We start from the raw sequence: 17,793 nt of genomic DNA, 5'->3' as shown, positions 1-17,793 counted from the left end.
GAATGGCGTCCACCAGAGTCAATGACCCAGGGTGAATAATGTTGTCGTGGAATGTGGGGGGACTATTGGATGTGTGAATAAAAAGGGTGTGTGTCAGGGAGGGGGGCTGTGAGGATCCTTCTTGCGTATGCAGACACAACACTTAGACGTTCAGTTTAATAAAATGGCCAAGAGTCTCCTGAGGTCATGTGTGTGTGTGTGTGTGGGGGGGGGGGGGGGGGGGTCACCATGAGCAAAGATCCTCAGCTATACTGGGAGGCAGATGAATAAGAGGCTGGAGCTCTGAGACTCAGACACTAGAGGAGATGGTTGTGTGGGCTCGCTTCTAAGCCAGGCATTTAACACATCACAATTCTATGAAACTGTATCACTTTGCTCTGGTTGGTATCTCACTGCAGGTAATGCTAAAAAGTCATTGTTTATCACAGTTTTTTTTTTTTTAAAGCTGTGGAATCGAGAACAAATGCAAATCTCATGCAAAGCTTTCCATGAGGCCAACCTAATGTTGAATGTTAACCACATACATGAAAAGATAACTAAACAGCCATCTAGGAACTGATAGTTGCCAAACTCTGACAAGAGAAAACTTTTATACACAATCACCAAGTGCGTATCCTCCTGAGAACCAGCCCATAGACTTTATTCCTCTGTAGTGGAATTTTTTTTTAAGTATATCACAAAAAAAGAGAAATTGGATAACACTTTTTTTTCTTGGTTCCGATAAGGATATTGTTGCATGTTGTGTAGTGACAGAATCAAGCTGATAATGACAAACATTTTTTATGAAGAACCAGGGTCTGTCTGCGGTAAGAACCCAGCTTGCTACATACCATTCAAACTAGTTCTACAGCCTCTGAGGCAGGGGAGGGGCGTTGTGCTGGCACTTGTCTCTATGGCCTTCAGTGTTGCACGTATGACTTGATGATTATTTGATCTTGAAAGTGAGCCTGATCCCAAGCAGGAGTTCAAGTGGAGGGATACGGTACACAGACCTCTGTGTTTTTGACAGGATAACAGAACTCAGCTGATGTACACATTGACCTGCTCACATGGGAAGGCCCACAAAGACAGCAGGAGGTTCTTTTTCCTTTTACTGTGATTTGAGGAATGCCTGAAATTTCAAAACAAAACCTTGGATTTAAACTAACTAAAAGTAAATAAATAATAATCTATCAACTATTCAGACTGAGAAGATAACATCTAACCAGTATAATGGGTATTAAGATTTCAGTGCTAGGGGATTCTGTGAACTTTATAAATAAATGAATTAATTATATAAATGTGGGTCAAATTTCTTAATGGGTACTTGAGTGAGAGTATTACTGGCCCTCGACTACTTGAAATAAAACTATTTTAATGTATTCATTTTTTGATCTAAATGTAATAGTTTGTTCCCTTGAGACACACAGCAAGCAGCCTTCTGACCGGTCTCTCACTCATGGGATCGTCTTCTACTTTAATAATGTTCTGCCATGTTCCCCGTCTGCACCCCTGTGAATACATTTGCATAATTTACTCTGGATTATCTGTAATGTATGCACAGGCTGCCTCTCACGTGTTGGATTGCATGTTTCTAAGCAGTGTCTGAAAAAACTGAATCCACACCCATAGCGGGCAGTGTGTGTGTGTGTGTGTTAGGGTGGGAGAGAGAGAGAGAGAGAGAGAGAGAGAGAGAGAGAGAGAGAGAGAGAGAGAGAGAAAGTAAACACTTAAATGGTTTGATTCCTTCATTGTCATGTACTAAGGAATGATATTTCCACTATTTCCCATTCTCTGTCTACCTTTCTGGGACTTGATATGGGACATAAGGGATCTCTTGTTTCCAAATGCTCTTCTTATGCAAATAGTATCCATTGCTAATTCACAGTTTTAATGACTGACTTTAAAACCTTTTGTAGAACAGATAATTATGACAGATGGTAACATTAAGCAATTTGTAATGCTTGCATCCTAACTTCTACGAAAATATTATTTAAAAGTCCACTTCTTGTTATTGTGTACTATAAGTGCTTGGTGTTAAGAGAGTTAAGTACAAATCCAAATCTAAAGGCTCAGATTCAGCACACATATAGGAAGAGAATGACACGTGAGGACACAGGGAGACCCTCGGTGTACTAGGCTAACATAGCTGCAAGGGCAACTGGAGCAGCATTGATCCAGACTCTGATCACAGGACAAATAGAAATAGAAAGAAACAGAAGGCTGAATGTCAATAAGAGAACAGAGGGCCGTTGGAAACCCATAGAGAAAAGAGCTATGTCAATTGAACAAAAATACAAGATGAGATGGAACACAAAGGCATCACAAATCAAACATCTATAAATGCTTTTAATTGTAATTTTGTAAATATTAACATATATATGAAATCTGCTGTGTCCAAGAATGTTCTGGAATACAGAAACTCACAGCAGGATCTGAAAGACTCGTCCTACAGAGAGAGAGAGAGAGGCAACTCGCCCCAGAGTCAGTGGTGTCCTACAAACCTACCTAAGTAGCTTACTAGGAAACTCTGAGCAATCTTACCTGATTCATCAAATCACGAGGACATCTTTCAACACACTTAATCACTCGTACCTTTCACCTCACATCAGATGAGCAGCAGTAGGATTTTGAAGTTTGGATGGCTTGACAAAAAATATTTGAAATATTTAAACTTTTCCACACAATATGTTAGATGTGTATATTTTTGAAATAGGACAATCGTGACTTTTTGGAGTAGCCTGAAGTTTACATTAAGGTTCTATGAACTATTCCAGCTGAAGTTTACATTAAGGTTCTATGAACTATTCCAGCTGGTTGTGATATGCTTGAACTTAACTACTAGAAATTAGTGCATTAATTAACACAAGCAAACAACGAACCACACCAAGTAATATTGAATGATGAAGTTCATGGTTTATGTTACGATAAATATATGTAAAATAAATAAATATAGATATGTTATGTTAAGCTTATGTTAAGATACATTACATAGTTTTTGTCTATCTACTTCCTTAAAAACAAACAGACTTGTCTTGCAAACACCGGCAAAAGCATATTTGGCACTGATAAAAGCTAGCCCACTTTTCTAACTTATGCTTGACCTCCAGGGCATCTTAACATTCTTTAATTTACTTAACATGACCAAACCATTAACCTCAGAATTAAGAGGCATTAGCAATGCTGAGTGCTGTAGCTAATGCTTTTTAACTTTCCTAGGTTTCATCAGGGATGTTAGTTAAGAAAGACTAGATAGAAAGTGTTTAGCTACAGATTGCCAACAGCATGCAATTAAGACTGAGAGCAACAGTTTATTCCTTTTTTGAAAGAGACAATTGCCTTCAGTAAAACACTTTCATCATTTAACTTTCCATAGCTTAAAAATGCATCCAGGTTTAGACATTTCATTAATCTATTACAGGCATTTGATTTGTTAAACCTTTCTTGGCTAGAAAGAACTAAATACAGATGAGCCGGTGAAGCTTGGTGAACATGACCTTTCCCCGCATCCTTTCATATTTACACCGTTATGGTAGCTCTCTAAAGGGATTTGATTTTTATTTGCAAAAAAAACTGCATTGCTCCTTCAAAGCCTTCCATTTTATAAGGGACTGGCCATATGCACAGTTCTTTTTATGGAACTTTATTTGCAACCAGTCAGATCTCAGTGTGCTAATAATTCGTGCCATGACCCCATTTCGCTCAGAAATGACATTGATCCCTCTGCCTCCCATCAACTGTGTTTTTGGTTCACTGCCTTGGCACAATTTCTTTAACACTAGAATCGACAGTGGCGTGCTACACCAGTTTTATCGACAACAAACTATGTCACCCAATTCCCAATTTAGTGGCAGGCCAAATCAATGGCTGACAGTGCATCATGGGTGATAGTGGTGGCAGCTCGCACCTGCTGTGCCCTGCTTTGAGATCTGGTCGTCCAGTACCAATCACTAACCAGTTCTTTGTGTCACCAATGCTAGTGACGAATGACAATTGATTAAAATGTCGAAGCATAGTGTCATTAGCCTCTCTATCTGTGACGATCCTATGAAGATTATATAATGCCTGCATATTTAATTGAATGGCCCACTCCTTACATTTTTGTCTGTTTGGTGAAAAATATCTTAACGTTGTTGTATTTGTCCTCTCATTGATGTTTCATGGGGACATGAACAATGCAGCAATATCTTACTTAAAAATATGACTTTAATGAATGCAAACTGAACAGATATTACTAGCATGGACAGAATATGATTTAAGTGAAGATTCGACAGTATGGTGTCCTTCTTCCCTCCAAAACCCAGAAACTAGCGTTAAACAATGTTCTCACAAACCATAAAGGAATCACTGATGAATCACTATATATATGTGTGTGTGTGTGTGTGTGTGTGTGTCTGTGTGTGTGTGTGTGTGTGTGTGTGTGTGTGTGTGTGTGTGTGTGTGTGTGTGTGTGTGTGTGTCTCTGTGTGTGTGTGTGTGTGTGTGTGTGTCTGTGTGTGTGTGTGTGTGTCTGTGTGTGTGTGTGTGTGTGTGTGTGTGTGTGTCTGTGTGTGTGTGTGTGTGTGTGTGTGTGTGTGTGTGTGTGTGTGTGTGTGTGTGTGTGTGTGTACTATGAAATGCTAACATGAAATGCTTTCAGAACAATCTTGGGCAAAATTCTGAGAATGTTCTCACAAGAGCCCCAGCACTTGGCTCTCCTACTTTTGATGAGCCATCAATATTCAGAGCTCCGCAGCTCTATTGTTGAGGCAAATAGTTGGTGAGCCTTAGTTACCATTCATGTTTTATGAAGATTAACTGTCATTGTGAGCCCCAATGTACCAGCCCTCAGTGAGCGATTGTGAGCCCGTCTCCAAACTCATTTTCTGGGGTCTGAGAGCTGAGAGCTGTGGCCACTGCAGCGTGGGGCTCTGGGCATACCAGTCCAAGAACAAAACAGCCCTTCAGAGGCCCGAACTTGGATTTTAAATCAAAGTGCTTACAAATGACATCAGGTTCCCCGAGTCTCGGAAGAAAAGAGGGGAGGAAGCATCCTTTCATCCCAAGCCTACCCAGACTTCTGTGTGTCCGCCACGGGCAGTGAGCCCATAGAGAGGTGACTCACGAGCACACAAACACAAACTCATAAGGCACAAACACAATTACAAGAGTAGGAAAAGCCACAGACTTAACACTGACATAAAAACAATGAACTGGGAAAAGATATATGACATGTACTTCTTAATCTAAAAATGAAATCACCTATGTGGTGAGGTTCATATACATTTAACAGAGATTTATAAATATCGCTTGAAGATTTGAATCTACATACATATTTTGAAACCATAGACTATTTGAAACCATAGACATAGTAGATAGTTTGATAATTATCAAATATAGCAACTTCAGTAGTAAGGTGATGACAGTAGTAAGGTGGTGTGGCACAGAATATAAATAAATAAGTCAGAATAGAAAGTAAAATAATATAGAAATACGTATTAGACAGATAACACAAGTAATTTGGAACTATGTACTGATAAAACATAGCACTGAAGCCTCAGCTGTATATTTTGAAGCACTTCATTCATGACCCATTGTTCTTTTAAGTGGAGCTTAGCAAAGGCTTTGACATGAGAAATACCTGAATTTATCATGAGGGCAAATTCAGAGAAAACCACCAGCAATTGGCTTGTTTTCCCAACTGTAACCACTAGGTAAGCAGTCAAGCATTTATCATGTCCTAACAAGCTACTCTATATACACACCATACAGCAAGCTGCTTACATTTCTTACACAAGAGTCAAGCAGAAAAGTGTATTGGGACACTGAATCATGTTCACAGATATAACTTTTTCTGAGCAACATATAGGTACAAACGGAGTCAGTTCAATCAAATGTACCGCAAATGTACCAACTAAAATTCTGCGCACAAAAACAATCCATGATTTCGATTCCAGAAGTAGACTACAGAAGTGTATAATCATCTACTTTTTACACAAATTCACTTAGCATCACTGATGTATCTGAATTATAAGAATATTGAATACGATTGAATAGATTGTTGTCCACAACAACAGTCAGATGGCGAAAAACAGTTTCAATCCCTGAAATTATTCCCCAAAATTGGTATGCATAATTAATACATTTGTATTTGTAAAAGTCCTGTTCTTAATCTTCAAAGCCTGCTACTTTTTTTCCCCTTCGGGCACTGTTTCCGACGGCCTTCAGCTATTGGGCTAGCTGGAGAAGAAGCGCAGCGAGACAATGGGCCTAAGAGCCCGCCTTTCTCTGAGAGTCCAACCTCACAATGGACTTCCTCAGCACTCGTACAAAAGAGCCTGAATGTGCATAAAAAAGTCCAAATTCAATGGCATTCCTATCCCGCCTCCTGCTCACAATATACGCAGAGTACATACCCTCTCTATTTCCTTCTCACTTACCCCTCGGGGCAGCTGGACTAGCATTTTAGGGTAAAGTTCAAAAACGTGAAGTATAGTCTAGATAGGGGGTGGTGAAGGTTTGCACCTTTTCTTTTCTTTGGTGGAGATAAGCACTCGTTTCAGAAAAAGTTCCAAATGGAGCCTTTGCAGTTATCATCAGAATAGCATCTCGGTGCACCCACTGCCCCTTGGGACGGGGTACATTAGCTCTCCTATCACATCCTCAGACTGATCTGCGGGAACCCCATTGTCACCCACCACAACGGCGCCTTTGGCACCCCAGCAGCTTAACACCCTGGGGGAACTTGGCGTCAATGGCAAGAGCTCCAGTGGGAGAGAAAGCGTCTGGCTGGACGCAACAGAAGGAACGGGCCTAATCCTTTTGCCCTGTACATCTCCACAGGCCGTTTTAACGCCACAAATCAAAAGCCTCCTTGCCAATTACCCCCAATCTTTTCACCACTGGTCTCCCTCAGAAACAGGGCTGCTGCTCAGAGAGGAAGGCATGTCCGTTTCATTCTCCACTCACCTTTGACCACTTAGGAACACAACAAGTTAATATCTCATCATACCATTTTCATTGATCTTATTTTGCTCTTGATCACATTCGTCCAAACAATCACGGGGTACCTATCCCAACAATGGATCAAAGGTCAAGATAATCATCATTTATGTGTCGGCTGGAAAGACAAACGTCTATCAACACTGAACACCTTTATATGATCATTGTGGTATTAACAGGATTCATTAATATGAAGATGATACCTGCAGTACCAACCTTTGTGCTTAAACATGTGCTTTCATCAAGAAGTCCTCCATTTAAAGCACCAACAGCCTTGCAGATGTTGGGCAATCTAGGTGCCAATTTGTAGTGACAATCTGCATTATGTCTGTGATTTTGGAAGAAGTATCCCTCCCTTTAGTCCTACCAGTACCAGTCAGGTAGGAAAGTTCGAGCTTCTTATGTGTCAGTCGCTGCCTGTCTCTCTCGGCATCTTTCTGCACAGCCATGCTGTCATGGTTAACTAATACTGATGACTGAATACACTGGAAACCCTCAGGAGAGTGCATTTGTCTGCTATTTCTGTACTCAGTATCCAATTCAGTACAAGAATCTATAGAGGAGAAAGCTAGTGTTCATATATGCACCTGTTCAAATCAACGCACAACATCTGCTACAGTTACTCTAAGCATCACTTCTCACCACTAGGGGCAGTCGTGAGGTGACAGTTTTCAGCAACAGCAAACTACAGTGAATTTTATGACATATAGCTCTCTAAAACGTTGGCAATCACATGACTCATCCCTCAGTTGCCACACCTCTATACATGGTTTGGCCAGAAAAATAACACATTTCATTGAATTACTTTTCTTTTTCTTAAAAACATTCACTTGTGGTCCCCATATGACCATCCAGGTACTCACCATTCAGGTGCCACTGACACGAGAGGCAGAGCGTGGAGAGGATAAGCTAGAGAGATAAAACAGAGAGAGGAGGAGGAGAAGAGAGTGCAGGTCCTAGTGGTACAAGAGGCAGAAGATCTAGAGGACGAGCAACAGAGAGGAGAGAGTGTAAGTTCTGCATACGTGTCAAGTCAACACGACTGAAATCTGTAAAAATCTGTGAGCCATCCCCACTGCCCACACATACACACGAGAGACATGTGCAAACATACTGTTACTTTTGCAAGGCATTTCGTAAAGAGGTCTGATCCCCCTCAAGATTGTTCAGTGATGCTGAATATTGAAACTTTGTTGACTATAGCCTAAAACTGCTACACAGATACAGTGAGCAGCAGAGTGCAAACATGGCAGGCTCTCAATCGCACTGCACAGCATTCTAATGGACTTTAATTATTTGTAATGTAATTATTATTCTCTGCCATTGGAAGTGAAAATCTTTGAGTTTTAGTGAGATCCGTAAGATACAGTGACATTACGTGAGACGTGAGAAATGTTGAAAATGTGTCTCACGGATAAAACAAGACTTGACAAGTATGGTCCTAGTCCAAAACGTAGAGTACAACAAGAAAGAGCCGGAGGAAGAACGACAGAGAGAGGAGAGAGTGTCTAACACTAGCAAAATTTGACCACCTCAATTGATTGTCACAAAATGTAATAAACTAAACGGGATAAATGGTTTCTATTCGATTAGATAGATACAGTAAATAGCTAGTAGCTAGGGATGGGAACGAGTAACATTACTCTATTTGGATGTCAGTATTCGTTCAACATATAGAATAATCACGTTCGAAAATTGAGTCAATTTAGTCAAACTTGCGGTTTCTGTGTTAGCTTGAGGCATTAGCCAGCTCTACTTGGGATCGCTTCACCAGCTTTGTGTCTCAAGTACTCGCTGGCGTGACAACCCTGCAGCACACGGACCACAGAGTGCACACTGTATACCCACTTAGCTGTTCTACAATACTTGAATGCTCTCTCCCCACCTTATACACTATGTATTTTGTGTACACCATGTTATGTTTGTATGTATTGTGTACATTTACCACATATATGCTAGCATGCTCATCACCCCCCACCCCCTTCCTCTCTATCCGGTCGGCTCCAAGCAGATGCCCCCCCCCCCCCCCCCCCCCCCCCCTTACGAGCCGTGGTTCTGCTCAAGGTTTCTTCCTGTTAAAAGGGAGTTTTTTCTTGTGCCCCTGTCACTATTGTGCTTGCTCTAGGTGGACCTTGAGCTCAAAAGGGGAACTCTGTCTGAGACTGGCACAATAGTGGAATAGAAAGGGATGACATGTACCGGTCAGCTCAGTCAACTGACATATTCAGTGTATGTGACTGGCCTCTAACTTTGGGCCTGGGAACTGGGCCCAGTTGTAAACATGGTGGTGCCCCCATGTGCTTGCTTCCTGTGCTGAATGCACTAGCATAGCAGTAGCCATTGAGATGAATGGGAATGATAACACACCACTCTCTCCAGGTCTGTGTAATACCTCCATGGTCCAGTCCTGAAAGAGACCTGACAAAATGATTCACGAAATACAGTGGATGTGGGTGGAGGCACAGATCAAATATCTGCTTGGCCCTTGTTTTGATATTGCAGCACTCTTTTTGAAACAGCACCCCCTTGTGGCATCATTTCAACTTCACAAACGGAGCAGATGTGAGATGTACTAAACAGTACCCTACAGAGTTGAGTAGAATACTTATCAAGAAGGAATACTGATATACTGATCTATTTCAAGTGTGATTCTGTTGAATGATACTGTATGGATGTGGATGGTAACTACTTTCCTCGTGAACATCAACATCAACACTGACACAACCTATGCACACTGTAATATCTGTATAATATCTGTATACACCCCACTCCCTGTGAACATGTTCTCCCTATGTGTATTGGTTTTCTACTGTGATTCTCCTGTGATTTGTGTATGTATGTTTGTGAGTTAAGTTAAGTGTATAAGCTACTGGATGACCTAAATTTCCCTCGGGATTAATAAAGTATCCATCTATCTATCCATCTACAACCAAACAATATTCAGCTTTAATCATATAAAAGAGACCTATTGTCAAAGTTGAACCATGAACAAAGACAAGTGTAATATCCTTATTGTCTTTTTGTACTTATTTTTGTACTTATAATATTGTTTGGTTATGATTCTTCCTCTAAGAACAGTGATCACACAGATAGCCACATTTACAAAGCATTACACCCAAGCACCCCTCCACAAGATCTCTCTGACACAAGATGACTCGACGCTATTTTTGATTAATTCAATTTATCATGTATACATGATACATAGATTGAGAACACAGCATGTGTACCATACACGAGCATACATTCATCCATATTCTGGGACCTCCCACCTCTTTCCCTGTAAACCAAGGTTTCTTCCTACGTTTTTCCTAACGAGTCTCTAAAGGTTTACATTTGAGCAGTTGAGAATCAGACTTTGGTTTGTGTGATGTTCTTCGAGGCCGTGTTCACATTAATTGTGCTAGGTGTGTTGAATGTGTGTATGAGGAGGTGGGGTCACCTTAGTTATTCCGGTTTTGAAAACATTTTCTTGAAATACAGGGGCCACATACATACATGTCCATAAATCCTGTCATGTTCAAACTCAGTGAATGGATTGGGAGCCGGTTGTCCTTGGCAACATCAGCTGTGGGTCATTCACCAGCGAGCCACACAGGGGGATGCTTCTCTTTGTGCTGACAGCCAGCCAGGCCAGCCCTCCCATCAATCCACTCACTCTTGCATTCTGCTCACTCAAGTTTAGCTTGCATAGACTTTCTTTCAGGCCTGTTGAGCACCACCTGTGTGGCCCATTCTAAGTGTCATAATTGGGGAGATCAGGCAGAAATCCTCTGGTCCCGCTCACCGCAGCCATCCAGAACAGTGGGTCGCCATCACAGAGCCTCTGATGTCATTTGACTCGGAGCCAGTAAAAGGTGAATACCCACACAATAATGGAGGAGTGTCCGTTTCTCTCTGACAGGGGGGTTGAATGAGTTTAAACTTTATACTTTCATTTTCTTCCTGATTTTGACCGTGAAGTGTGGATACAAACATCTATTGACTAAGTCTCGTGTGGTGGGAAGGTAGTGACAAAATAAGAAGTTCAAGTTTTAGGCAGTTCTATTTAAAATGAGTTCTCTGTCATTTCTAGGAAACCAGATTAAACATTCTATAGTCACAGCTGTGAGACATATCACACACTTCACATATTCGGTTTAATTGAAAAAGAAGCCAACAATTCTGTCCTCACTGGGCGACTCTTCAACAGATGAGTGTGACATTCTTATAGTATATTTTCTGGCTCTAGACTTCATTAATTTTAATTTGCTCTTTTATTGCCAATGTTTATTTAATACTAGCTTGTTAATTGAGTCATCCTCATGAGGATGTTCTGTGTGTCCCAGGAACTAAACAAAAAACATACGGATTGCCAGTCCATATGACAGTGCTTATCTGATGCCAGTCCATATGCCGGTGCTCATGTGATGCCAGTCCATATGACAGTGCTCATCTGATGTTTGGTTAAGATTTGTGTTGTCTAATTTACATACAGTTTTGTAAGTAATGTAGAAGAGAGGTTCTCAAGAAACTTGCCTTTTAGTCATAGTTGTCTCCTCAGATAAAGGTTAGTATTTCTGGATAGTGTCTGTTAAACTTAGTGTCTGAGGGGGAATGAACCATGTGTACCTACTACATCAGTCCACCACCTGTAGATCCAGCGTATCGGTCCCCACTGGTGCCATCTTGATGAGTCTCGATGACAAAGGACATAAACATAAACGTAGCCCATAGCACTGCCTTTCAGATTCCAAGGAGAGGTGCACACGTGCAGGCGCCTCGGACCCTTTCGTCACCAGCGTCTCTGAAATCCCACAGCTAAGTGTGGAATGACAGCACGCGCCCTGGACTTCTACAAAGAAGGGAGGACGGCCCTTCTCTTCTTCACAGTATTCAGAACGAGAGCACTGGCGCAGCAGCATGGCTGCCGTGGACGCGCCGGGGCTGAAGGAGGCTCACCTCCTCCGCCGGGTATCCACCACACGGAGGCCGAGCGGGATGGCCCTGCCCTACAGCAAGCCCCGCCACACCAGCAAGAAGCTGCAGGTCATTATCTGCGTGCTGTTGGTGGAGCTGTGTGAACGCTTCACCTTCTTTGGCATAGTCTGCAATATGATCCTCTTCTGCACAATCAAGCTGGGATACGACAACCACCAGGCAGCCATTGTCAACCTGTGCTTTGTTGGAGCCAGCACCCTCACGCCAGTCCTGGTGGGCTGGTTTGCAGAGACATGCCTAGGAAGGACCAAGGTTCTCTCCATATGCGCCCTCCTCCATTTCATTGGTAAGACTCTCTTTTCTAACTTTGTGTTTAAAATGCTTTATTTATCTCAATATAAGACAGAAAATTCATTGGCCATCGAGGAAGAGTGGAGTGGCAGTCACAGCAATCATATTGGCCTTCAAGCCTTTAGTGGGTTTTAGTACCACACAATCCTGGGATTGCCATATCCAGTTCAGTTTGCTGAGTATATTACTGGAGGAAAAGACAGGACAGGACAGGAAAGACAAACAAATGCAACCACTCTTTTGCCATTCACATTCTTGAACATGTGAAAAAAAGATGATTGTGTGAAAATTTGGAGGAAAATTATTTTGTCATTTTATATACGAATTATTCTTCATAGCTTAACATATCTTAAGTAGTACAACCTGACTGACTTTACAAAAACTGGGTACAGCTCAGAATGAGAAGAATTTGTTTACACTAGTGACAAACATCAACAAAAGCAAACTATTGAAGCATCCTACCAGCACTAAGTTAGACTGCCTGCCTAGACTGACTCAAGTTATTGCTCACCTCACTACTCATCTGACCCCATTTCATAGAGGTACTGCAACACCACAACATTATAAAAGATCAAAAGATCAAAAGATCCAAAGATCAAAGTTTTCAGCTTTCTCTCAAATTCCAAAATCTCTCCACTTCTAGGCACTGCTATGCTTCCAGTGGTGGCGTTCCCTTTTGAGGACTTTTACATGGACACTCACAATATGATCCACCACCTGGAGCCCAGGGAGCAGCAGATTCTCTTCTACATTGGGCTCCTGGCTGCTGCTCTGGGCATTGGGGGCATCCGAGCCATCCTCTGCCCACTGGGATCCTACCACCTGCAGGGCTATGACCAGCATCAGCTCCTATCCTTCTTCAACTGGTGGGTTTCCATTTTACTCTACCTGATATGTGCCGTGTAAATTCTCATGGGACAGCAGTTCTTAAAAGTAGAATCTGTATGTATACATTTCATCAGACCACTAACAACTAATTGGATTAATTAAATGTGTAATGTAGATGATCTAGGACTGAGTGATTATTTGAATAAATCAGTGAATCAAAATGATTTCAGACAGGCAGTCATCCTACTCTTAATGCTGCCTTAACTTTCCTATACAGCCAATCAAGGCTTGCATTCAAATGTTACTGTCAAAAATACACAACAGCACAGCAAAGTGTTCAAAGCATAGTGTTCTTACTATTGAATGCTAAATGATACATAGTCCAAGTCCAAGATTTTCTGTTCATTATACATTGCTAAATACATCTTAAATCTGTCAATTTATCATATTTTTAGATATATAAACCAGCCCTACCACAAATGATCATTGTCTGAATATGAGACACAGATCATATAAAAAGAGAAGACTGCATGTAAGATTCTCACCTGCATCTATAGGTTCTATTGGCTGGTCAATCTGAATTCCACAGTGGTGTTTCTGGGGATCTCCTACATCCAGCAGTCTGTGGCCAAAAATCTAGGATTCCTTATTCCATTTACCTCTGTTCTCCTTGCACTCATTGCCATACATATGGTGCGAAGCAACCTCACCTTCCGTCCAAAAAAAGGTAACTATGACACCGATATTTCTGCAAAGTTATAGATTTAGCTTAGATTCTTTATTTGACCAAAACTATAATTAGTCTTAATCACTAGTTTCAAATCATATTAACAATATATTCATGAAATAATTCAGAAAATTCAGAAAGAACATTTATTACACAACAAACTGAATTGTTGCTTTTTTTTCTAGGTAGTTCCTTGCTGACCACAGTGGGTGTGTTCCTGAACTCATTGAAGATGTGTTGCTTACATTACCGGCACTTGAGTGGGGATGTCCCTAGTTGGTTGGACCGTGCTAAGGAGAACAATGGTGGCCGCTACAGTGAGACACATGTTGAGGACGTCAAGATCCTGGCCAAACTATTCCCTCTTTTTGTCCTCCAGCTTCTCTACCGCACCTGCACAACACAGGCAAGTCATTTAAGAGGTCACAACCAATATGTCTGATGTTTCATACATAATCTCTTTTATAGTCAACTAGCTAATATCCTTAAATAAACGTAATCATGAATTTTGACAGTGGTCACCTCTCAAAAGCTATTAATTGAAGCCCTTGAAGAAACATCTTAACCAGTGTAACTGTGCACTGATGTACAGATCCCGTCAGGCTACTATCTCCAGACCATGCACTCCAATCTAAACGTCAACGGCTTTCTGCTGCCCATAGCTGCCATGAATGTGATTAGCATCCTGCCGCTCCTGCTGCTCGCTCCCTTACTGGAGTTTGTGAGCACCTGCCACCTGTTCCTGCAGAAAAAACCTCTCCTTCCAGCCACAGCAATAAGTAAGGTTTATAGTGTTAAGTCATGTTAGTCTGTCAAATAAACATTCATTTATTCAAATAAGCATTCATTGCTATAGTAGATTCAAATATGTGGACTGGAGAGCAATATGACTGTTTGACCTCAGTGGTGCCTGTGTTTATTTGTCTGAAGCTCTTGGCCACATATGTGCCACTCTGTCTACACTGGCGGCTGGCATCTCAGAGATCTACAGGAAGGAGTACCCCCAGGTGCAGCAGACCTTGTCAGGAAAGGTGTTGCAGGTGTCCTCCATGACCTGCTTCCAGCTCACACCCCAGTATATTCTATTAGGAGTGGCAGAGGCCTTGGTAACCCCAGCATGTAAGTCCTCTTCTTTCCGAAAGATCATCTTGGTGCACTCAGAAACATTGAAACTCCTTCTGAACTTCTTTCTCTCCAAACTTCATCCAGGCGCTATCATCTCCTTCTGTTTGACTCCGAGTCATTTGCGTGGGATTGCTCTGCACTTTCTGACTCTCTCATATGGAGGAGGATGTTTCCTGGGTGCCCTGATTATCCAGCTGGTCTTTTCTGTGTCTGGCGGTAAGTTGCCTGCTGTATTTTTGGAGCTGCAGGCTAATTTTGTGATGACCTATATATTTTTCCTGAATCATCTTCTTCTACCTATTTAATTACTGTATATTCTACATATGCATGAAAGCACACTGATACAAGTTAATAATCGGCAACGCCGTGCTGTGAAAGCTTTTCTTATATTTTCACAGTATTTCCGACCCAGATCACAGAACTACATAGTGCACAGCCCTGGTGGCTTGTGGGAGCAACAATATTTATCTGTCCTTCACTTGACCATATAGCATCAAACTGAATTTGAAGATGATAATTTTATGGTAAACTCCGCCCTTCGAAACTAATATATGCATTCGAGTTGTTGATTGTAATGTGGTTGAAAATATTTTTTTAGGTGGATTTTACCCCCGTACACTGGGTGATGGAAATCTAGAGGGCTTTTTCTTTATATTGTCTGTACTGATGGCAATGAACACCCTGGTCTTTTGGAAACTATCACACAGGTAGGCTCTCTATCTCTTTCTCATATGCAGTATATATAGTTTACATATCTAGGTTATAGTGTGTATGAGTGTAATGACCTTGACTTATTCATAACCAAGGTACTCAGACCTGACTGTGGAGTTGGGAAAAGGAGTGAGGAGAAGTCATCTTGCTGAAAAGCTACTTCAGTATCAAGCGTGTTTCCGGTTCTATGGCACAGATAACCGCCTTGGAACTCTGCACTCTGTGGGCGCCTTATGAACTTGTTCTGAGAATGGCCCTGTAACGCTGGCGTTACACACACACACACCAAGCCACTGGAAAAACATCAGTTGTTTCAGAGAGAGACGTCTCTCAATGTTTGTGTGTGTGGTTTGGATCCCACTCAAGTAAGACACTGAAGTCTGAGCCAGACACTGCACACTTTTTCACTAGGCTGAAGGCTATAGTTTAGGCTACTCTCTTTACTGGAGCTGGAGTTGGATATCTTTATCATGCTCAAAATAACCATTGAATATTTTTAATAAATGCAAAACATATGTTATTTGTTCGTCTCAAGTGATCATCGAAAATACTATTACCATTTATAATTCCTAGACAGATCACTCTGAAAACGTTAGTGTCCAATTTCAGTTAGTCTTCTGAGAGTCTATCATGTAATAATTTAGAAGTCTACAAGAAGTCGGTAAGGATTCCAACTTTATAAAGAGATTCGAGTTATGTCTGTCTAGGATGGAGTCTTTGTTGAATGTACACGCCCACATCTGCGCTCGAAGGACTCCACTTGAGAGCAAAGCGTCTGTTTTCTTGTCTCTACGGCTACATGTGGGAAACATGGAACTACCAGAGCAGTTAAGGCAACGATTGGGAGGACTCACAAGAACCGTGTTTATTGACCAGAATCGTACGCAACCAACTCCTGAAGATCACTCTGCTTTTCTGAGTAAAGGTAACTAAACATTTCTAAAGAAAGTAGCTAGGTGCGAACCACAGCTCACCAGCAGAGGGACTCATTTTGAACGAAAGCTAGCTAACGCTGCTACATAGCCAACTGGCTCTCAAGCTAAACATCAACCGCTAGCTGGCAGTTAAGTGCAAGATTAGAGGTTAGCCGGTTGCTTAATAAACTGTTACATTTACTGATGGATTTGTCGTGTGTTTTGAACAGCGAAAGTTTGCTTTTGCTGACTAGAATGAGCCATTGTAAGCTAGCTGGTTTGCATGATAAACAGAGTGCATAGTGCTCACTATTAATGCCTACCTTAACGATATTACCTTAACGATAGGCATTCCCTGTGTTCTTAGATGATGAAGTTGTCTCCAGTCTTCCTCTTCAGATGTCCCTTTACTTTAACCTGTGGTTTTTCCCTATGTGGTGGGTATGTGAAGTCACCATGCTGCATCTCAAGGTAACAACGGATACTTAATCACGTTTACTGTCCGTGAGACTAATTAAGACATGAATCTCCACATTAATGGACTTTCTTCTAACTTACTCCTATCGTGTAGTATCCAGCCCTCCCTGACTACTACAAGTTCATTCTGGTTACTGTCCTGATTTTGATGACACTTATTGAGGGAATCAGGCTTTATCTCGGCTATGTTGGGAACTTACAAGAGAAGGTATATTTCTTTCTCCACACTAACTGTTTTATCTTTTAAGTAAAATCAAGTTTAAAGATTAAATTCCAGTTTTTCCATTACAGGTACCAGAGCTGGCTGGCTTTTGGCTATTGAGTCTACTTTTGCAGTTTCCACTCATTTTGTTTCAACTTTTTAACGAGTCCATACTTGTCCAGCCGCTGGAAAGAGGGGTTCATATAGTGCTGTCCTTGTTGGTACTAATAGAGGTAATATTATTTTGTTTGTGCATTTGGCGGTTTACTGTCCCCCCCCCCCCCTCCCCAATATCACATGTACAAAAACATTTAATAATCTTAAGTTTATATAATTCCATTCAGTTTGCAGTAGTTTCTAACAGTTTTAAGTGGATGTGCATGATCAATATTTGGTTATTTAAAAAAAGATTTTTTTTTTTACTGTATTACTAATACAGAGTCTGAACTGAAATAGCTGTTTTAACAGTGTAGTGTTTTTTCCATTTGTGCAGGCCCTATCAGGATTTGTGGCCCTTCGAGAAATGGTGCATCACACAGAAAGCCATTTCCACCTTCAGCAGTTTGTTGGAGTCCAGGAGC

The 17,793-nt window shown here is 41.4% G+C and overlaps 1 protein-coding gene across 1 annotated transcript; it reads left to right on the top strand.

Annotated features, from left to right (window-relative positions):
• Nucleotides 1-11,859: 11,859 nt before the first annotated feature.
• Nucleotides 11,860-16,999, top strand: slc15a5 (solute carrier family 15 member 5). The gene is made up of 10 exons (XM_031561783.2): nt 11,860-12,223; nt 12,872-13,094; nt 13,614-13,783; nt 13,969-14,189; nt 14,376-14,562; nt 14,714-14,902; nt 14,993-15,124; nt 15,507-15,615; nt 15,715-16,544; nt 16,901-16,999. The coding sequence occupies exons 1-9, from the start codon at nt 11,860-11,862 to the stop codon at nt 15,854-15,856; spliced, it is 1,737 nt and encodes a 578-aa protein (XP_031417643.2). The 3' UTR covers nt 15,857-16,544; nt 16,901-16,999.
• Nucleotides 17,000-17,793: the final 794 nt, after the last annotated feature.

The sequence above is a fragment of the Clupea harengus genome, chromosome 3 (assembly GCF_900700415.2).
Source record: "Clupea harengus chromosome 3, Ch_v2.0.2, whole genome shotgun sequence".
Classification (NCBI taxonomy): domain Eukaryota; kingdom Metazoa; phylum Chordata; class Actinopteri; order Clupeiformes; family Clupeidae; genus Clupea; species Clupea harengus.
The sequence above is the reverse complement of the archived record's forward strand: the minus strand, read 5'-3'. Positions and strand labels throughout refer to the sequence as shown.